The sequence below is a fragment of the Equus caballus genome, chromosome 29 (genome assembly GCF_041296265.1).
Source record: "Equus caballus isolate H_3958 breed thoroughbred chromosome 29, TB-T2T, whole genome shotgun sequence".
In the NCBI taxonomy this organism is placed as follows: Eukaryota; Metazoa; Chordata; class Mammalia; order Perissodactyla; family Equidae; genus Equus; species Equus caballus.
Window position 1 is genome coordinate 29,907,537 of NC_091712.1, and position 23,071 is coordinate 29,930,607.

The 23,071-nt window shown below is 37.8% G+C and overlaps 1 protein-coding gene across 2 annotated transcripts in view; it reads left to right on the top strand.

The window, feature by feature from the left end:
• The window catches only part of CUBN (cubilin), a 256,261-nt gene that overhangs the window by 207,917 nt on the left and 25,273 nt on the right, over positions 1-23,071 (top strand). For both annotated transcript variants that reach the window (XM_070254934.1, XM_023632206.2), the window contains 3 exons: positions 1,177-1,377; positions 3,849-3,978; positions 7,784-8,001. In XM_070254934.1, the coding sequence (XP_070111035.1) occupies positions 1,177-1,377; positions 3,849-3,978; positions 7,784-8,001 (549 nt within the window). The remainder of the gene's footprint in view (positions 1-1,176; positions 1,378-3,848; positions 3,979-7,783; positions 8,002-23,071) is intronic.

Below are 23,071 nucleotides of genomic sequence, written 5' to 3' on the forward strand. Positions count from 1 at the left end.
GGGGCTGGGAGAGCAGTAAAGAGAGAGGGGAAAATGGGGAGTGATGGTTAACGGGTATGAGATTTCTCTATGGGAGAATGAAAATGTAGAATCAGGGAAAACATCAGATACCTAAAGTGTTGCGGGACCTTGAACTGGTAACACCTTCCCAAAGGACCATTTGATAATTCTGGAAAAGAATCTTACCTTAGTACCAGTAACTCAACTTCTAAAAATTTATTCTAATGAAATAATGAGAAACTTCTCAAATATTCACGTGCAAGAATGTTTGTTTGAAGTATTTTTAATCACAAAAAAGGTGGAAAAGATAGAATTTTCAAGCAACAGGAGATTAATTGAACATATTATGGCACATCTATATAATTTTATATATTAAATTCAACATTTTAAAAAAATATTTAATCACCTAAAAATGCATGATGTTATTTTATGCTAATAAAAATTAGATTATGAAAGATCATGCTCAGTATGATCTAAATTTTTTGTTTATTCTATTTTGTATTTCTCTTTGGGATGGGTTGTAGTATATACAACACTAAACTCTTAAGCTAATATTATTTGTGTGAGCATGTTATGGTTGTCCGATAAACTTTAAGGGATTTCTAATTCTCTCTCCATGTAGGAGTCCCTCACTGTATGTAAGATTCAAGTTACAGCGGGCTTCTCGATAGCGCACTGTTGACATTTTGGGCCCGGGAATTTTGTTGTAGTGGGAGGACAGAGGGTGTGGGGCTGCTTTGAGCGTTGAAACATGTTTAGCAGCATCCCTGGCCTCTACCCACTTTGTGCCAGTGGTACACCCCACCATGACAGCAAAAAGAAGTCTTCAGGTATTGCCAGATGACCCTGGGGGCAAAATTGTCCCCAGCTTATAATCACTGAGTTAAAGGAGCCATTTTATAAAGGAAGAAAATTCTGGGTTGTTTCAAAATGAGATTTGTCTATTGTGAAGTTCTACCTGTTTTCTCAGACCTGTGCTTGCTGGTTTTGCAACCAGGGTAAACGCCATTCCATCAGGAAAGCAACTCAGATGGCGACTTACCAAAACAGCTCTTGATTCTCATTTTAATTTCTATGTAAATTGCATGAATCTTCACATTTTTGTTTGAATGTTTACAGCATTGATTGTTTCTGTTGCATCTGATTATAATGCTGGTTGTTCCCTGCTTCGTACAGCTCGCTCTGCCGTGACGGGAAGCTGTGTCAATGACGGCGTGCACATTATCAGGGGTTACAGCTTAGCTTCCACACCTTTCGCCACTGTGTGTGGCGATGAGAGCCTGTCTCCTGTCTCCATCTCTGGTCCAATGCTGCTTAACTTCTACTCTGACGCACATACCACGGACTTTGGATTCAAGTTTTCCTACAGGATAATCTGTGAGTCACAGTAATGATGTAGTTTGGAATTTTGTTTCTTTTCTTGAGCAATTTCCATAAGAAGTTTTAATTGTGATTCATGCATCACCAACTGGAAGATTCAGAGACTTTATGGGAAAAAATTATCAATTAGGTGCATGGTCCAAAAACACTTCAACATTTTTCTCTTTTGAAAAATGGGGAGGCCCTTTTTCATAAACTTTGGCTGGAACTACTCTTTGAAAATCAAGTGGAGAATTAAGATTTATTTTGATGATTAAAGTTAAAATGAACGTTTCTGCTATCTTTAGTGTTTGTACATCGTAAAGGTGGCTTTTGGGCCCAGATTATCCAGATGCCTTTTCATTTCCCCAAGTCGCTTTACTAATGTGAAAAGCAAAATTTTATAAATTTAGAAAAAATATAAGAGAATGTCTTTATGATCTTCTGGTAGGAAGAGGTTTTTTTTAACAATATGCAAAAAGCACAAGCCTTAAAGGAAAAGGGAAAGGTTGATGTATTCAACTACGTTATAATTTGCAGCCTCTCCATATCAAGGCAAAGTGACAAGACAAGTCACAGGCTGGGCAAAGACCTTTGTAACTACCAGAACCTTTTCATTCTTTATAGACAATTTGATCCATTTCTCTTGAAAATCATAAGGCTATATTTTCCTATTTTGAGTAGTCTTTTCCCCTCCTGCAGTGAACTTGGTTGGCCAGTTAGCTGATAGCATTGATCCTACATCATCCATCTCAACTTCAGAGAAATGGGTGCACACATCTCGCAGAATCTTTGGTTTGCTTTGTCTTTGCTTGACCAAACCCACTGCTAGAGGTAGAAAGTTAAATTATTATCTTTCAAGTAAATTGCTATTCCCATCCACAGAGAAGATTGAAAATGTTTGTTTACTCCTGAAAAAGGCCTTCACAATTCATTGGCATTCACAATTCATCCACTGCTACCTGAGTCCTGACCCCCATTTGTGAAGTCTGAGTGTGTGTGGTCTTGTACGTCTGTTGGCACAAACAGAATACAACCGAGCAACCAACATCCCCTCCCTCAATTGTCCTGTTGAATAAAGGGAGGGATTAGTGTGTTTTATTCTTTCGGCACAACTGGTGTTTTGGAGAGTTACATCCCTGCTTGATGTCCTTTTCCTCTTTAATCCTCATTTTCCTAAGACATTGTGTGCAAGTTCACTATGTCTACTAGGAGAGTCTCATTTAAAGAGTATTTTGATGTTAAGATTTCAAGTCCTGACAGTGTGCAAATTTGGGAGTTATTTAGGCATTGATAAGCTTTCAGAGACCACTCAGTCGTGTACCAGATGCAATAGAATAAGGCTACGTAAATCTAACACTGAATTCACTACAGATGAACTCAGGGGTCTGAGCGCGTGAATACTTATGGGCTTATAGAGAATAGCCTTCCCCACAATGTGGGCTCAGTGGAGGCAAAGCTAACAAACAAACTAATAAGTAACCTTAATAATCTTAAGTGGCCACCACAATTTATCATTCCTATGAGATTTAAATGGAATATGTCCATAGATAATATATAAACCATAGAAATATCATCAGAATATACTAACCCCATTATTATTTTAGAATCATAAAATAAAATAAACCTTTCTCACTGCAATGAGAGTAGGGCACTGTCTGTCATTAGATGGCAGAATCTGATCCTCCTTATATGTAAGACCAAGCAAACATAACAAGAACTTTATATTTTTTGTAATGGGCTTTATATTTTTAGCGCTCTTGTTTTATTGACTGATGGCAATAACTAAGGGCTCTGGACTGTTGATTGCTAGAGTCAGAGAGGGGAGTGGGCCTCTCTCATGCTTGTTGAGGACCAATAATACAGATTTGGGCAAGAAGAGTCCTTAACAGTCTCACAACTAAGTAGAAATACATAGGACCCGAGAGTTATGCATTTGAGTCCACAGAGGGAACTGAACTTGAACATCTCAAAAATGATTTCCAATACTCCACCTTATAACAGTCTCTCTTTGACAGAGGAGACTTGACTCTATATTATTGAGGATTTCTAGATAGGAGTCCTTCCTGGGTTCATATGCCACAGCATCTCTTGGATTCTGCACACCTTTTCTAAACTTCCAGTTATTACTATAATCCTTCTGAATCTGTCTGTTAAAAATAGAGAAAGGACACTTACACCCCAACACATGAAATGTTCATTTTCGTTGCTTTCACTCTGGCCATTCATTTGACTCAGACTTACTCTGTTCCAAGCTGTACTGTAAAACATTCTTCCCTGCTTCTCTTCCCTTCCTGTCTCTTCCCCCCACCTCCGTGGAAACATCAGAATTATTTTTAAATACAATGAAGGGAAGTTTAAGTTTCTTTAAGACAAATAACTATTATCTCTCAGGGAAAAAAGTACAAGAATAAAGAATATCTTAAAATTATTTTTCCAGTCTATGAGCAATAACTGTTCTCCGCATCTGCTCCTGTCCTCTGTTACAGCCTGTGGTGGTGTGTTCAACTTCTCCACGGGAACCATCAAGAGCCCTGCCTATTCATACTCAGACTACCCCAACAATATGTACTGTCTGTATAGCATCACCGTGAGAGATGACAGAGTGGTTCAGCTCAAGTACGTAAGACAAATGTACCTCCTTAGGAAAATCCTTTCAGCTCTATTTACAGCAAAGATATTCCTTTAAAGATGGACAGCACTGATTCTCATCAGAGGTGTATAAGGGAATCTAGAGGTAGGGAGAGTGAGGTTCTTGGTTGGTAGTATAAACCTGGGAAATGGGCCTCCTACCCTCCACACAAGCCAGTAATTAAGGGGGAAAGGCAGGCACTCCACCAATTAAACCCCTTGTTAGAAGTTTCCAGCAGTTTCAAAGGAGAGTCATATAATGGGGTGTAAAGTTATTTACCTATCTTGAAATCAAAGGCTGTAGGGAAGGCAAGAGAAGGCAGTTTCCATTTGCTGGGCACTTATTATACACAAGGAACTTTAATGAACACTTCCCATAATCCTCTTATTTAATTCTTAAAATAGTCACATGAGATTTGTATTATTATTTTCATTTTACTGATCAGAAAACTGAGGTTCACAAGGGTCAAATCATTTTCCCAAAGTGATACAGTACTAAAGGAAGAGTCAAAATCCAAATCCATATCAGATTTCCTCCCAAAACCATGTTCTTAATATTTCCCTATGCTGGAGCCGGCCCCGTGGCCGAGTGGTTAAGTTCCCGCGCTCCACTTCAGTGGCCTGGGGTTTCACTGGTTCAGACCCTTGGCGTGGACATGGCACCACAGATCAAGCTGTGCTGAGGCGGCATCTCACATAGCACAACCAGAAGGACCTACAGTTGGAATATAGAACTAGGCACTATGGGGGCTTTGGCGAGAAGAAGGAAAAAAAATAAGAAGATTGGCAACAGATATTAGCTCAGGGCCAATCTTAAAAAAAAAAAAATTACCTATGCTATCTCTCAAAGGGTAAATTTTCTAACTACTTCAGAAATTTATTTTCTTTGACTATCAGAACACCTCTAAACTGGAGCTACACGCCATATGTTCCCTCATCAGTAAAATTCTCCCCTAGTCCTGCTGACTGCCAGCAACACTGATTAAGGGCACGCCACCTCCAGTTCCTCAGGGTGATACACTTCAAAATTGCTGTCGTCTAAGATGACATGTTTCTAACTCTTGTGTTTCAGTATGTGGTGGGAAACTCTGAAAGTTGGCAGAGTTCACGGCAATGTAGAATTTTTTATGGAAGCTTGGTGGGCTAGGACCACTCCTCCGTCCCTTCGTCTTATATGTCTGTGATCATGTTCTGCCCTAAAAATCATAGACTCTCTGCCATTTACCTCAAGAGGCCTCATATATCAAATGGGTCCTCGGGCTGTGAGACAGGTCTCGTCGAGCCTGATTTGGTTCCTGTATCAGATGGTATGTGGGCTATGGGCTGGACCTTGAAGAAAACTGCAGATCCCACCTGGGACTGTTTGTAAGGAAGCTGATGCACCAGGGCCAAAAAGTCCTTTAAATCCTGGGACTAAAAGAATAAACAAAGACTGCCAGATAGCCAGGAGCAGGAGGGGTGTGAAACGATCACCTGCCCAGAATGGAAGTGTAAGTGGTGGTTCTTGTCGTTTGCCATTGTGGCACAATATTTGCTTCTTACATGTCTAGGATTATAGTTGATATGTGTGTGTGTGTTTGTGTATTTTTTTTTCTTCTGTTTCTTGCCTGGGCCCCAGGGTTCACCATAGTCAAACATCACATCAGCTTCTTTGGAAAATTATTTATTATGCTCTTTCTAAGAACCTACATTCTATGAAACAGACACCACGCTAGGTGCTGCAGAAGTTGCAGACGTTAGTAAAACATCGATCCTACCAAGACTCTCAAAATATGCTGGCCTCATAAGGTTTTCTGTCAATGGGACTTTCCAGATATGTTCTGTGCTGTCCTGGAAAAATGATTCAAAATAAAAAACTGAAACAGCTCTGAGCTCTCTTGGAAATTCAAATCTTTATCATTCTTTGTGGATTCATGTTGTGGAAGATAAATGTCTGAACACGAATATAGTGTTTGGGGAAATTATCTAGCTATTATTCTGCCCTCATCTTTTACAAGAATGTTAAATGTTACGTGTGGTTAAAGGAAATAAATAATTTTTTATCTTGTTTTTCATAATCAGTCTAAAAAGATTCAACCAATCAAAACCTTTTTGAAAAATATTAACTGATCCTTTTTTTCTTAAGGCTCTTAAAAGGAAGTATTTTCATATTAGATATTTTCAAATTATTCTGTTACATATTATTTATTACAGCTGCTAGCAAAAAAAAAAAAAAACATGAAAAAAGAAGACCTCCAAAAATGAGGACAGGATATCAAATAATTTAAACAGATTAAAAAAAAATAAACTCACCATAAAATCTCGAAGATAAACCATGTAGGAAGCCTTGCTTGTTTGGGAACTCTGGGAATAGTTACTTGAAATGACAAAGTGTAAAACCTAGATTAAAATACTGTGTTAGGCCGTGAAAGAAAAATTAGGTTTATATCTGTTAGGATAGGTTAAAAGTGGTGACAAACAACTCGTAGGCACAGCACTTTAACTCAACGAGTTTATTTCTCACTCACGTGAGTACAGTCACACGCCATATAACGGTGTTTCGGATAACGACGGACTGTATATATGATGGTGGTCCCAGAAGGTTAGTACCATAGAGCTTAGATGTGTAGTTGGCTATGCCATTTAGATTTGTGTAAGTGCGCTCTATGATGTTTGCATAATTATGAAATCGCTTAACGGTGCATTTCTCAGAATGTATCCCTGTCGTTAAGTGATGTATGACTGTATGTCCAGTGTGGCCCAGCAAGGAGGCTCTGCTTCTCATGGTCACTCAGTAGCCCAGGCTGATGGAAACTTCGTTTCTACATTAGCTTCCATGATCATCACTGCAGTGGGAAGGTAATGTGGCAAGTTGAGTAATAGTTTTTAAAACTTCTTCCAGAAAGACATACACATCACTCCTACTTATGTTTCCATGGTCAAAGCCAGTCTTATGGCCATGTCAAACCTCAGAGTGTACATGGAAGTGAAGCCCTAGCAAGTGTCAGGAAGGCGGAGAGCTGGGGGGTGTGGTGAAGTGCCAGTGACTACCACAGTGGTCTTAAATGTACCTTTCAGGTTATGGCAATCCAAAGAAACCCAGGAGAGTTTAGTTCACTCTTTTCTCTCACCGATTTTTATATTTTTTATCTCTTTTATGAGGAATAACTTAATTCTTATTCCTGGATTTCAAAATAATAATAAGATCACTTTTTTTTTGAGCGTCTACTCTCTGCCAGATACCATAGTCTGATTTTTACATACTGTTGCACTTAACCTTACTATAAACTCCACTTTAAAAGAGGGATACGGAGACTGTGAGAATGAGAAGGGAGCTGTGATTCTGAAACCAGCATTTCTTCCGCTCTATCATGTTAGCATGCTTCCCATAAGTAAAAACTTGGATAATAGTACCACTTGATTGCACAAAAATACCATATTTTTAATGAGACTGGAAAACTAAAGTGTTGCTGAAATGATAAATAAAAACAGTTGAACCTGTCAAAACTTAATCTCAAGTAGACTTAATATGTCCATGACTATACACTCCTGGAAGTTGAGGACTGTATCTTACTCATCTTATTGTCCCCCACAATACTTTCTGACATATTGTAGTCACTCAAAAAAGGTTGACTCAACTTTTGAACTGATAAGTAAAATGGTATGTTGTTTCTAATATTTCCTATGAAGGAAAGCTTGGATGTTCTGCTTTTAGCCGTTGTATTGTCTTTTTTTTTTTTTCACAATAACTAAAGTTATGATTTAATGGAAATCCAAATGGAGAATATCAGTATTAACAAGATTCATTTCACAGGTTCAGTGATTTTGACGTGGTTCCCTCCACTTTCTGCTCCCAAGACTACCTGGCAATTCATGATGGTTCTAACATCAGTGATTCTCTTCTTGGCAAATTCTGTGGTTCCAAACTTCCAGCAAATGTTAAGAGCAGCAATAATAGTATGCTCCTGGTGTTCAAGACAGATTCATTTCAAACAGCAAGAGGTTGGAAGGTATCTTTCCAGCAGACACTGGGTAAGAATTTTGGACGTGTAAATCTATTTTTCATGACTGTTATTTTTCTGCTTTATTTCATTTTTTTCACCTTACTAAAGTTGCTTTCCATTTAAGTTTAGAGGAACATGTCATGTAAAGTTTTGGTTTTAAAAATTACATGTGATGTATTTCGATTTCTTTGTAAAAAAGCACTCAACAAATGTACCTCTCTAGTATACAAAGGTAAAGTCTGTCTACACAACCATCTCAAATGAGACCTGAGCTTCATTTTATCACACATGGGAATGGAGGAAGTTGAGCCTAAAGGCAGGCAAGGGCCAGATCAAGAAGGAAGGCTTCCTAGTCTGTGTTGACTTTTTCCTTAAAATGGTGAAGAGCCTTAGAGAATTTTAAGTGAAGACTGCCTGACTTGACTTCTTGACTTTCCAGACTTGACTTCTGGAAAGATCATAGTGGTAGTGGGGTGGAGGAAGGCTTGGGGGACCCTAAGACCTGAGAAGGAAGAAGCTTCTCACAGAATTCTGGGCAGGACATGTTGAAAGCTCAGACTAACATAGTGGGGATGAAAATAGAAGGAAGAGTAGAAGTCTCGGAGATATTCAGAAGGTAGAGTACTCTGGAACTACAGGGTTTGGAACTTGATGATGCATTACATGAGGACATGCGTTGAGGATGATTTCTTACAAGTCATTTGTTGGATTATGGTGCCTTAGGAGGCTAAGATTTAGGGAAGAAATATTATAGATTTTGAGCATTTTGGATTGAGGGGGCTATGAGATACCTAGAGAAATATAGGAGGAAGTTGAAGCTTGAAAAGCAATTTGGGCTGGAGATAGCGATCTGGGAGTTATCTAGAAGTGAAAAGAAAAGCTAGGTGTGAAGATAAATTGAAAATATCATCCCAGTTTATTCCCACTGCATGTGAGAGATAATTATCTCCGTAAAATTAACTCAGAACTTCGAATCATTTAAAATATAAGTTAGTCAATCAGTACTCTGTTTAATCTATACTCGTAGCATCAGTGGCACAGTCTAAGATAATTTGTATTTGACACTAGAAAGTGTTTCGGTTCTTCCAGTTGAACTGAGATGTGATTAGTGTTCTGAAGTCAAACAGCTCACCAAACAAACCACATACTCTCTGAAGACTCAGATAAACCTGGAAAGTTTTCTACAATAAGAATCCTGAGAGCCAGGCCTGATGGCGTCATCGTTAAAGTTCAGCACACTCTGCTTCGGCAGCCCTGGGTTCAGCTCCTGGTTGCAAAACCACACCACTCGTCTGTCAGTAGCTATGCAGTGGCAGCAGCTCATGTAGAAGAGCCAGAAGGATTTACAATTACTATGTACTGGGGCTTTGGGGAGGAAAAAAAAAAGAGAGAGGAAGATTGGCAACAGATGTTAGCTCAGGGCGAATCTTTCCAAGTGAAAAAATGTGCTCTTCTTAAAAAGAAAAAATCCTGACTCCCAGTTCAAACTCTTCCTTTCTCTTCTCTCCATGCTGTGGATAACCTTCATCCCTCTCATACAAAGCAGAGCTTACCTTAAACTTCTTTGCGCTTGTGTTATTTTTTTGTGCATTTCTAGAGGGAAGCAATTAGACATTTGTGTTTTGAGGGCTTCACAGTAAACTGCAGGTGCCATGACAAATTGTGTCAGAAAATAACTTTGCCGCCTACCCCACTTAGCTGTATCAACAATAACTTGAAGCGAATCTCACGGGCAGACACACAGTATTGACTTAATAGAATTGCCTGAGTAAAGTGGCATCCAAAACACAGAAGGCTATTTTGAAAGAAAAATTAATTTTCCTTTGGAGATTTTTTGCGCAAAAGCGCTCCTATATTCTTGCCTGTAGCACAGAATTTAGAATCAAATGGCATTTGCTCTTGCTACTTGCCTTCAAGTTGTTTGTCTGTTCCTTAATGTATTCTCACATCACCATTGAAATAATCTTAAAACACTTCACACAGTCGTCATCTGCATAAGCTGCCCAAGTTAGCCCGTGTTCCCTCACCTTGATAAATCGCTATGCTTTTCCGAACTACATAGAAGACATTTTTGGACTTCTTGTGATTTTACTGAGCTGAGGTAGCGCAGAAGGAAAGGCCGTACTCTGTCAGAGGCCCTGTTCATCCATGAGCGTTGGACGCTTTCGGTCAACTACTGTCTTCCTCGGGTCACGGTTAGAGAGAAGGTTTAAGTGCGGAGAGCGGAAATGGTATTTCAGTACTTGCCGGCGTGGGGCTGTCTGTGCCTTTCGCCACGATGCCTTTTACCTCTTCTTCCATCTGCATAAACGCCATCAGCTACTTGGAAATATTTAGAAGTGATTTTAAGTAATTTTTAATAGTAATTTCTTACTGAAAACCTAAGTGTTATAATTTTGTATTGTATGCTGTTACAGAGCTTTTCAGACCACACATATAAGTTTACTGATCATTCTGTGTAAACTTTTAATTTTGTTTTGTTTGTTTGTTTTTATTGTTTGTGGTGAGGGAAAGAGGAGGAGCAGTAAGAATAGATCGAATTCTAGGGTTTATAGAATCTTTAGTTACAGATCTGGATAAAAAGCTTACACTTGGCCAATAGATTGCAACTTTCACCTTCATTTCATACATTTCAAACTACCCTGAATTTGCTGTATAGACAGGGAAAGCAGCTGTGTGGACTTTCATTTCCAAGGCTGTCAGTTCAACCTGGAAAACAGTATCTTCACAGAGTAAATAACCCATGTAAAGAAGAGACCGTTTAATCTGCGACAGCTCAGTTTAGTTATCTTGATTAAAACACTAGAGTTTTGCAAATTTGCTGTTTAGATTACACACTTGGCAACATTTTATATACATCTACTTTAATTTTTTAGAAGTCAGTAAAGAGCTGGTTTATGTAATTACGGAAAGATTAGGTAAACTTCTCGTGCATTTGTTATATTTGTATTATTAATAGGTCAGAGCAGATTTGGGGGAAATATTCCCTAGTTTGTTGCTAATTACTAAGTATGTAGTGACATTGCATCTCTTCCTTTCTTGGAACTTCTGCAGTGAGGGCCCACCTGCATGGGATGTAAGGTAAGGGAAAGCAATGCAGGCCCTTCCCAGGAGCTGAGCTCTACCTGCAATGTCAATCCGCCTTCCGGGTTCCCCCAGGCGCTCCAGCACTACATGGATAACTGATCCTAAATGACCGATAACCAGCAAAGTGATCAGAATGGGCCTTGGGGATCTGAGGAACCCTGGAATTATCTGCAAATCTGAGCATTTTTCTTGAGGGACTGCATAGCTTTCATCTGATTGTCAATGGTGTCTGTGATCCCATAAAGTTTAAAAAGCCATCAATCCTGTGGATTTGGCTGAAATGGGCATGCTCCATAGTGCAAAATTGACATTTATCAGGACGTTTTATTCTATTAACTTCTGCCAGTTGAGTTTCTGCCCCTCCTTCACCAGTGGGGTCTTTGTCCATGACTGTGCTTGTCTAAAACACTCATGAAGCGTTTCAGACTTGCAAATGTGTTTTCGAACAATCAGAGCCCCAGTTGCTTCTTACTCTCCTGGCCTTGTGCTGGGAGCTGCTTAATCAGTCTATTCATGACATACACGTGACATCAGAAACCAGACTTGTAGATGCAGGACTAGATCAGGGATTAAAAATACGTTTATTTACTGTGAAGTTCTGTAGTCATTTCATTTGTTTTCTTAAGTAATATATTCCACAACAGTTTAGCAAAATGTCAGGTCAAAAACTGAACTTGGCCCCATTAGGTATGAGGTTTGTAGGCATTTGGATCAGTGAGTTGCCAAAGAGAGAGTGAAGAGTTACCCCTTGAGGATGACATGTCCTAGAAGGACAAAGCTGTCACCCTGGAGAGGGTGGCAATATCAGGGACAAGGAGATAACAGTAGCTAAAGGTTCACTTCACCTAGGGCTGTAAATCCTGAACACGCGGCTAAAGCTCTTGGCTCCCTGTTGCCCACAGCCCACTTGCTGAAAATGAGGGCCGCTCTCAGTCTTCCTTCATCCGGGGTATTTGCTGTGTAGAGAAGGAGTCAGGTGGCGTTAGGTGAGACTCACAGACCTTTGCTATGAGACAAAGGCAAAAATACCAAAGCATATGTTTAACAAGGACAAAGTGAATCATGGTCCACAAAGGTGGAAGCACACCCACATGGGAGAGCTGTAGACCAGGAAGCAGGTGGCCATGCCTCTTATTGCTGCACTATGTCATCGGCTGGTGAGATGCTTTAGGAAAGTCCTATAACATTTCTGAGCTCAAGTTTTATCCACTAAAAAAGACCCATTTGACCTATTGCCACTTTCTGTCTTTTAAGAATTTGATGGGGATGACGTAGATAAGTCCTGTGAAGTACATTAGATGTCAAAGAGAAAGATGGTTTATGTTAGAAAGTGATATTGGAGTCCGGGATTTCTGTAGGACTCCATGACCCACCCCACCTTATCTCCAAAGTGGAAGAGGGGGTGACAGGGGTCATTATTACCAACAGGGTCACTCTATGGTGCAATGATTTCTTATTCTTTTTTACTCACTTTGCACTGAAATCTAACCAGCAAACCCTAAAGTACATTTTATAACTAAAATCTGAAACCAAAAGCTAAATTCTAGTTAAATTCTAAGGCCTTGCAGAGGCTTACCACATAACTGTTACTCCATCAGTATTGGCTGTATGAGTGAATTAAAGAATGAGTAAATTATGCCTACTTCATAACTACATTATATATAATATATACGATATAAATTTTGTGTAGATTCATCTCATTCTCAAAAGGCATCATGGTTCAAATAGTTCAGCTACTGTTCAGGGTAGTAACTCAGATCACTTTCATCCTTAGAGAATTGGGAATACAGCATCAGACTCAACACTTGTGTCATGTGCGTCTGGTCTCTGGATTTTTACCTGCTGTCTTAACTTCGGGAAAATGTCTCTCCAACATACTGAGGTAGGGCAGGTGGCAGACAGGTGGCAGTGGTCGGTGGCAGTGGGAAGAAGTCAAGGGAGTTGAATGGGGTTTATGTAAGAGGGAATAAGGAAAGAAGGGAAAGGAGACAGAGAAGGCTGATGAGACTCTGGGACCCCAAAGATAGAAAATATGGTCACAAGAAAAGAGAAAATATAACAACAAGTCAAATTCAGACTTCGGCTTCTAGTTATTTTTAAGTTTGACGGTTTTGGTGCTAAGTTTGATCTTTAAGAGGCATTCTAAAATTCTGTAGCTAAACAATAGAAGAACAAACTTAAGAACATTCAATGACACTAAATACCAATGTGTTTATGTCTCTGTGCTTCTTAGCAGCCCGGTATAAACTGCCAAACCACATTACTTTTAAGAGTACAAGTGCAATAAGATAGTTGAGTTCTAACTTGAATAATTTCATAAATCTCTACTCAAATAACATTCTGTTTAGCAATAATGGGGGTATTACTCGAAAGCAATGTTGTTTGTCTGTTCTCTTAATGTCATTTGCTCCCTCTGATGGAGTCTGAAAATGAGATGAGCTGAAATTGCAAACCCATTTGCAGAAAACTAAACTAAGCTTATTTCCGCCCTTTTTAAGCCTTGTAACTTTCCCTGGTGATTGGACTTCCCTTGGGAGATGATGCCAAAGACAAGGTTATCTGAAGTTTATTCTTTGTGGGTTTTATTGAAAAGGGTTTTTTGCTGAGCTGAGAATGTGGGAATATGATAAAGAAGCCAATAAATGCTTAGTTCACCAAAACCTTACGAAAGCAAGTAGACGGGAGCAAAATTCCAGATCAGCAAAAGGAAAGGAAAGGCTTTTATTAAAGTATATTCGAGCATCAGAGAGTCTGTGCCCCCCCGGAATGACCACATTGCTGCTCCTGGTCTTGAAGAGGAGGGCTGTCGCTGGAAAATAGAACCAGATGGTATTGTGGAGACCAAGCTGAGTGATAAAAGTGAGTTAACGGTAAATTATAAGACAGCACTTTGAAAACCGCTCAAGTGAACAAGAGCTGGGAAGCAATTATTCTTCATAACTTAAGCCACACCTCAAAATGCAACCCAGTTTTGTCTCAGATAACTGGACGTTTTGGGTTAATTATTTATAACCGTAGATTCTCTGTAATGATCAGTCTCCTTACTCAGATTGGCCCAGCTTTGATGTAGTGTTCTCAGTAGCGTAAAAGCAAACTATGTCTGGTCAACAATAAACATTTTAACAAATTCTTTGGTTGTAAACCAATTGTTTAGAAACAAACATTAGTAGGGTTGTGGGACTGTTTTCTTCTCTTTGTTCTGATACATGAAAAAATCTGTTAATTGGTGTGGTAGCTTTATGTTCTCCTCACTCCCAAGGGGAGACTTGTCATAAAATCCCAGTGCATAATGATAGTAACCGCCTGTCACTGAGCCTCCACCCTAGGGCTTTACCTGGGTTCTCTCGTCTCATCCTCACAACGACCCAGGAGACAGGCATCACCCCACTTTACAAAGGAGAAAATAAGAAGTCCAGAGACTAAGTAATTTATCTGTGGTCAAAGCTGAGCTTTGAACCAGGTAGCACTGTCTTCCAAATTCATCGTTTTCCTAATCAGTCCTCATCACCTCTGTGGCCATCTGTCAACATCCCCAGGGACGAAGAAAGATGCTGGGGCTGAGCTTTCTGAAAGGCAAGTCCTTGAAGATAGGACTGACCGACTTTTCTTACTCTTTGGGGTAGATGCCGCTATTTTTCTTCACTTTCATCTTTTTGACACTGCCTGTTTCTAGAAGCAGCATTCCAAATTGTACCTTGTCCCAAATAGTGTATTTGGTTATATCCTATTACTACATAAATATTGCACATAACTAGAGCAGTCACTGTTTCCTCCTGTGCTTAAGGAAAGGAAGAAAAATATTTAAAAAAATATACTATTTATGAATAGTATAATATAGTATAACTATGTACTTATATTTATAATATATATTTTTCTTATAATTTCGTATTATAAAATAGTTGTGTTTATTATATGCTTTATTATTTATAATATAAATATTATATAATATGTATATATTTATATAAATATATGGTATATATTTTATGATATGCAAAATATTTACATATTTATAGTAATTATATTGTAAATAATATTTACATTTATAAATCATATATATGTATATGTAATATATGCATATATTTTATATACATATATGTATATTATGATTGAAAATTATAATATAATACATAAATATAGTATATTATATACAATGTATATATTTACAGTAAAAGCCCATAAGACAAAGTCATATCTCTCTTATCAGCTTTCATGACATAATGGTAAAGAATTAGCACAGTTGTGTGGAATATAATTGCATTTCAGTATAAGGGCAATAAATCTCTATATAACAAAAAAACTCTAGCCCCAAATTATGGCCTCCAGTTTAGTAAATTCCTTACCACAGGATTCTAACAAAATAAAACAATTTGGACATTTATTTTTATGATGTAATCCTGATTAGTATTCTTATCATATAGTTTAGTTTACAAATTGGGGAACTAAGTCACAAAGAAATTAAGTGACTTCCAAGGTCCCTTAGCAAGTCTTGAGCAGAACTGGGAGGGTGATGCCTGTCTCCACTAAATAGTACGGCCACCAGAGTAAGAAACGGTGGAACATCAATAACACAACGCACAGCCTAAAATAGCAACAAAACAACACAACAATTCCGTGTCCTTGTTTAAACTATTACTAAAAAGCTATTGGATATTTGGTCTGGTTTTATGAATTCCACATCTTTCATATTGCAACCTATTTTATGACTACTAAATAGTACATTGCTATTAATCCTGAGCTCTCAAAACAACGTTTTCAAATTTTTGGTAACTTTCAATTTTGTAATTGTCAATGTTAAGTAAATAAAATTATGCTTCTTTTAAATTGTGTTGTTGCACATTAATGTATCCAGAATTTTACAAATGATTGAATATTCTCTGCCTGCTGAAATCTAATACTCGGAGATTCAATTTTCGTGAGTAACAGACCTAACATCATTTATCATTGCAAATTTTCAGCTAAAGAAGCATTTTCCTACTCAAAAATACCCCTTCGGCAGTGTTTTAAATCTTTTGGTGATATTTTTGGTCGTCTGCTAGTGTTTTCTTTACAATCAAAAAACCATAAAAGTCAACTAAGTTACCTTTAAAAACAGATTAATACATGGGACCAAAAAGTCACTTTGTTAAAAAAATTTTACACATATATATACATACATATGCACACATACATAATGTGCTTATAATATATTAAAACTTTATAAATCAAGAAATATGTTTAATTTCAAGAATTCCCATTATAAACTTAGACTAGAAAGCAAAGATCCATCTAATAAGAACCATTTATATTCTCTATTCATTCCTTCATTGTTTATTCAATAATATTCACTAGCTACTTACTATGCAGCAATGAGCTTTCCTCTGGGGATACAAAGATGAATTCAACAAAGTCCCTATTCTTGAGAAGTTCACTCAAGTAGAAGAGTCAGCAAATACTTGTGAATTCGGTATGATAAATGCTTTTTTGACAGAAGCATGTGCAGAGGACAGTGGAGGCAGAAAAGGGGTCTGCGGTACTTTGATGTTGAGTAAAGAGACCTCAGGATTGTGAGAGAAAGCATCACAGAGAATTTGAATGCTGAATTATTGTGTGATGGTTAAGAGGGTAAGATCTGGAGCTTGACTTCCTAGGTGCAAACCCATTTCTTATACATCCCAACTAGTTTGACCTTGGACTGACTTATCCTCTCTCTGTCTTGATTTTCTCATCTGTAAAATGGGCACACTAATAGTAACGACCTCATAGGGCTGTGGTGAAGACTGAACTAAAATATTCCTTGGCATTCGCTTAGCATGCAATAAATTTTAGCTGTCAATAGTATTAACTCGGGTGGATGAGAAGGCGTTCATGGGGAAAGCAGACCTTCCATGGAGAAGATAAAGCATGTGTGCAGTTGCAGATGCATCCCAATTCAGAGGCTCCAGACAGACCTACACATTGTCTGGTAACACCTTGGGGTATAAGGTGGAGAACAATAGAAGCGGAGGCAGGAGAGAGAAGCAGGGGCCAGTCGTGGAGGGCCCTGTATGGTATGTCATTGTTTTGAGCTGGAGAGTACTATGACCTAATTAGATTTGATTTAGAATATAGAAAGCACCTTCCAGCTCCTGTGAGGATGATGTTTTGAAGTAGGAGCAGCATTTTAGGCAGGGAAAAATTAGGGAAGTATCGCAATCATTTAGCCAGGAGGTGATGAGAGCAGTGGCAATGTCAAAATAAAGAAAGGAGTTGAAAGGAGAAATACGTAGGAAGTAGAATCAATAGGACACAGCAGTCTTTGAACAAGGTGGTGAGGGAACAGGAACAAATGATGATCCTAAGGTTCTCAGAGAGTGTCTTGTGATACCTCTATCCAAATATAAAATTACCTGGAGAGGGCCAGGTTTTGTAGGAGAAAATAACAGTTTTTGGTTTGGTATGGAGAAGTTGATGTCTTTAAGACTTCCACCTAGAAATCCATCAGATATGAGAATGAGAAGCTCAGTAGAATGGTCTGGCCTAGAGTTTTGTTCTTTGTACTATGGGGCAATGTAATGTGGCACATATACATTTAAAACTATTCTATCTTCCTGGGGAATTGACTTGTGTCAACCTGCAGTATCCTTTTTTAACACTTCTTGTCTTGATATCGACTTTCTCTGATTTCGAACAGCTTCCCCAGCTTCCATTCAGTTCGTGTTTGCGTGGTATAGTTTTCAACGTCTCTACTTTCAACTTTTCTCTAGCCCAAAAAATATATTTGGGCTTTGTTTTGCTTTGTCTTTCAGCTGAAGAATTAAATGTGTTTATGTGAAATAAAATTGCTAACATTATTTGATTTTAATAGAACACTGTGATAGTCAGATCCTGTTTGTCCCACATGTTCTTATATTTCTTTCACTATCCTTTCTTCCTGTTTTTGATTTGATTGGTTTTTATTATTCTCTTTTTAGAATCATTACTTACACTTTCTGTTCCTCTTCTTTTAGTAGCTACTTTACACGTTACAGTATTTATCCTTGACTCATTAGAATCTAATTTTAAGTTAGTCCTTTCACCACTTCATGATAAGTGCACGGACCTTCAAACTTTTTAAATCCATTTACCCACTTCCTGTCTTTTGTGCTATTAATGTCAATTATTTTAATTCTACATGTATTTTAAGTACATAAAACATTTTTATAGTTTTGTTCAATTAGGAATTATGTATTTTTACCATTGTTGGTTTTTTCTTCCTGAATTTCTGTACTTCCGTATGGGATCGATTTCTTTGTGAAGAAATCCCTGTAGTGTTTTTTTTATTCATTGCAAATTGTCTGGTAAAAACCTTTCTTGGTTTTTGTTTTTAAAAAAAAACCACTTTCTTTTGTCTTAACTTTTGTGGGATGTGTTCTCTAGTTTGAATTCTGTTTTGGCATTTATTTTCATTCAGCGCTTCAAGATGCTACTCCGTTGTCATCTGGATTCTATCGTTTTGATTGGAAAGTCCCTGTAGAGTACTTTCTGTGCTATCTATACTTTAGGATCCCCAACTCTGGTCATCCCATTGTAGAGTGCTGTCCTCTACAATCAACTCTCACTCTGTATGTGTTTTAATTTTAGCCATTCCAATAGGCATGTATTAATATCTCATTGTGGTTTTAATTTGCGTTTTTCTAGAAGTGAACAATTTTCATGTGCTTTTTTGTCATACGTAACTCTTCTTTGGTGAAATATCTGTTCATATCTTTTGCCTATTTTCTAATTGGATTACTTGTTTTTCTGCTGTTGGGTTTTAAGAAGTCTTTATGTATTCTCAATAGTAGTCCTTTTTTGGGTATGTGGTTTGCAAATATTTTCTCCCAGTCCATAGCTTATCTTTATGTCTTTTTAAAAGGGCCTTTCATAGAAAAAAGCTTTTACTTTTCATAAAGTCCAATTTATCCATTTTTCCTTTTATATTTCATGCTTTTGGTATCAAGGCTAAGAACTTCTTGCCTATCCTGAGGCATCAAAGATTTTCTGCTGTATTTCTTAAAAGGTTTTATGATTTACATTTTTCATTTATGTCTAGGATCCATTTTGAACTAATTTTTGTTTAAGGCCTCAGGTTCAGGTTGAAGATAATTTTTTTGCCTATGGACGTCCAGTTGCTCAAGCACCATTTGTGGAAGAGACTATCCTTCCTCCATTGAGTTGCTTCTACATGTTTGTAAAAAAATCTGCTGGGCCTATTTGTACAGGTCTGTTTCTGGGTTCTCTACTCTGTTCCATTGATCTCTGTGTCTTTCCCTCCACCAGTTTCACACTGTCTTGCTTACTATAGCTATATATTCAGCCCTCATATGAGGTGGACTGATCCCTCCCACTTTACTCTTCTTTCTCAAGATTATTTTAGCTATTCAAGAGCCTATGCCTTTCCATATAAATTTTAAAATAAACTTTTTTATGTTGACAGAAAAATCTTGTGAGGGTTTTGATAGGAATTGTATTCACCTATGCATCAATTTGGGAATAATTGACATTTTTACTATGTTGAGTCTTCCAATCCATGAACACATGTCTCTTCATTTATCTAGATCTTCTTTGATTTCTTTCATCATTTTATAATTTTCAGAACATGGATCCTGTGTGCGTTTCATTGTGTATACCTAAGTGTTACATTTTCTCTGGAGCATTTGTGTTTTTATTTTCAGTTTCCACATGTTCATTGTTAGCATATAGAAATGTGATTGAGTTTTATGTATTGTTCTTATATCCAGAGTTTTTGCTGAACTTATAATAAGTGTTCTAGAAGGTTTTGTGCAGGTTCCTTGGGATTCTCTACATCTGCAAATGGTGGCAATTTTATTTCTTTCTTTTCAGTGTGTGTATTTTTTGTCTTACCTACTAGCAAGAATTTCCAATACTCTGATGAATAAGAGTGGTGAGAAAAAAATGTTCTTGCCTTGATCCTAATCTCGTGATTTAGTTTTAAACTAAGTGTCATGTTAGCTATAGAATTTTTATAGATGCTCTTTATCTAGTTGAGAAAATTCCCTTCTATTCCTGATTTGCTGGGAATTTTTATCACGAATGTGTGTTGGATCTTGTCAAATTCTTTCCTGTATCAATTGATATGATCATATCATTTTGCTTAATAAATACTTTTTAAAATTTCAAAGTTGGTGAGAATGATTCTCATGAAATGCACTAGGGCTAATGATAGGTACAAAAGGTATTGTCAGTAATACCTAAATAATGCAAAATAAATTTTGAAAACAATAAAATTTTCCTTATTCTAAGTTCTTTATACATTGGATTGCTCCTTTTCTCGCCATTCTAACTGCTGATTAGCTGCTGAAATTACCTTTCTTTTAGTAAATTAACTTTCTTTTAGTATTTTAGTTTTATGCTTCCCAAATATTACCAGACTACATACACTTTCTACATGAAGTTAGGCTGGGTCTCAAATTAGTGAGGCCAACTGAGTGAAGTTATTAAAAATAGACAAAAAACCCCCACACAACTCATGTTACAAAAACCATGAAGATTTTTTTCTTGCTTAACATAAATATAATCCCTAAAAGGTTGTACATGTTTGAGGTTAGGGAGTAGAATAATCCAATTTACTTTTAGTGAAAAAGACAAAACATATGCATCTGAAACTTAGTTGAATTTTTAAAATGAGCTCACTGCTCTAGGGCAGTTGTATATCCCGCAGCTTTGAAAATCAGAGTAAGATTTATTCAAAGGGAGGATTATGAGCTCTAGCCCTGGATCCCTGCGTGGTGGAAAGGAAGCTGTCTCTGTGCGCCCCCATTGCCCTAAGGCACCGGCTTTAGGTGCATTTGTGTTCTGCTTGCTATGCTTCACTGTGCTTCCATCAACCACAGCCTAAAGCTCCAGCTGGCTCACTGGGGACAGGAAAATGCCGCAAGTCAGGCTGATCTTTATCTGTAAGTGTGGCCAGCCATCCACCACCTGTGCAAGGAGTCGCTGTCCAGAGACGGATGGAGATCCTTCCAGAAGACCTCAATAAAATGTCGGCCACCTGTAACGTCAGCCACAAAATTGTCAATTGTCAAGATAACTATTTAGAAATGCATCTGACTCCACGAAAGCCTTCAAGATGTTTTCTCTGAGATAATATAGCTATTTCCTACTTTATCAGATTTATTCTGGCTTCAGCTTCACTCTGAAGTTGATTAGTTGGAGGGAAATCATTTAAGATTCAGTTACTGATTTTTAATTAAGTAGATCTCGACCCAGATCTCACAGCTTGTGATGGGTTTGGAGTTCCAATATTTCTTTAACCCAACATTTTCTTTCTCTAAAGAAATAGATCTTTTACAGGGAGTGTTTCCAGTTTGGGGAAGAAGGTTAGAGTGACATTTGTTCTCGGGCACAGGGAGTGTCATTACAGAGTGCTTCTGACACAGCTTGACTGATGAAGTAGCTGCTGATGGATGGGAGTTCGCTGGCTGGTAGAAAAATGTGCAGTAACAAGGAAGATGATGGATTTGTAATGCTAAACAACGTGTCAAGGTTGAGGTCTCACACTAGTTTAAAAAAAAGGAATTTTGAAGTATCAACATGGGAAACAAATGTTATCTTCTTATGCATGAAACTGTGTCATAGTCACAGAGTTCTTATTCTTCCCATATACACTGCTATTGTTTAAATCTAGAAATAATGTGGCAATAGCACTTTTTGGTAAAGAACTCTTCTTTTGTTATTATTCATCTTTCTGTTTCCCTAAAGACATATGTGTTTACATTCCCATTGTGCCATAGGAGGAGCAAAAGAATAGAGTAGTTGTACTATGTTCAAACGTTAAAAGTGGGAGAATTAGAGCAATTATAACCATTTCCTGTACCACACAAACACCAGAATGTGTTAACTAATATAATATTGCATTTACTTCAATTATTTGACTATTCACTCATTTAATATTATATTTACTCATATAATATTATTCATGTATAATATGAATTATATAATTCACTCATAAAATGTTGTATTTACCACAATCATTTGACTATTTTGGTCAGGATTATATGATGATAATGTTAGTTCTCCGTTTTCTTTACTCTGTGTGTATATTTTCTGAATAAAGCAACGTGCTCTATTACAGTTTGATAACTCAGACAAGCTACTTGTGTATTAGTCAGCTCTTGCCACAATAATGCCGCATACCAAGCCATCCAAAATTTAATGGCTTATCCCTAGAGCATTTATTTTTTCTCACTTACATATCTGCAGACTGGTTTGCCTGCCTCTGTTCCAGGCTGCAGGTTGACTGTGCTTAGCTCTAGAGTTCAGGCTGGGTTCAGGTCTGTTCTATGTAGGTCCACTTTCTCTTTCTCCAGCAGTTCCTGAAGGCATAAGCTCTTTGTGGACCACAGGAGCACAAAAGGCCAACCCAAAAAAACACTGACCCATTTAAGGCCTCTTCCTACTTCATGACCACTATTATTCCGTTGTCTAAAGCAAGTCATACGGCCAAGCCTGCTATCAAGTGGAAAGAAACATATACTCTGTCCATTCTAGTGCTCTGCAAAGAGAGGGACTGAAGAATTAAGTATCATCCAACCTGCCACTCAATCTATGGCAGCACTCACGAACCACTTACAGATTCTTGCTCTGGGGTTCCCTGTGGGGAGGGTGTCTCTGACTTATGACGTTATTATTGTTATTAGTATCAGTAGTAAGTATTGTATAATAAGTATGTATAATGGCACTTGCTGTGCCCAAAACAACAATTGTCATTTTGCCCTTATTAATTTATCAGTAATATTAATAAACAAGTAGTGACAAAATATATAGCTTGAACTTTTAAAAATAGCATTTAGTTTTTGAAGGTGATGTATGAATAGAATAAAGCCCAGCAACACCATTTTCCTATATTCAAACCTCCAACTCTTCATTGCCCCTTGCTGCCTCCAGCCCAGAACATGGCAGTGTCCTCTTACCTGATCTCATCTCCTGTGGTCCCCTTCCCTTATGGGTAAATGCTGCTACCAGATACATTTTTAGGTCAGACTTGACTAGAAAGTGTGCTCTGACCCTCCCAC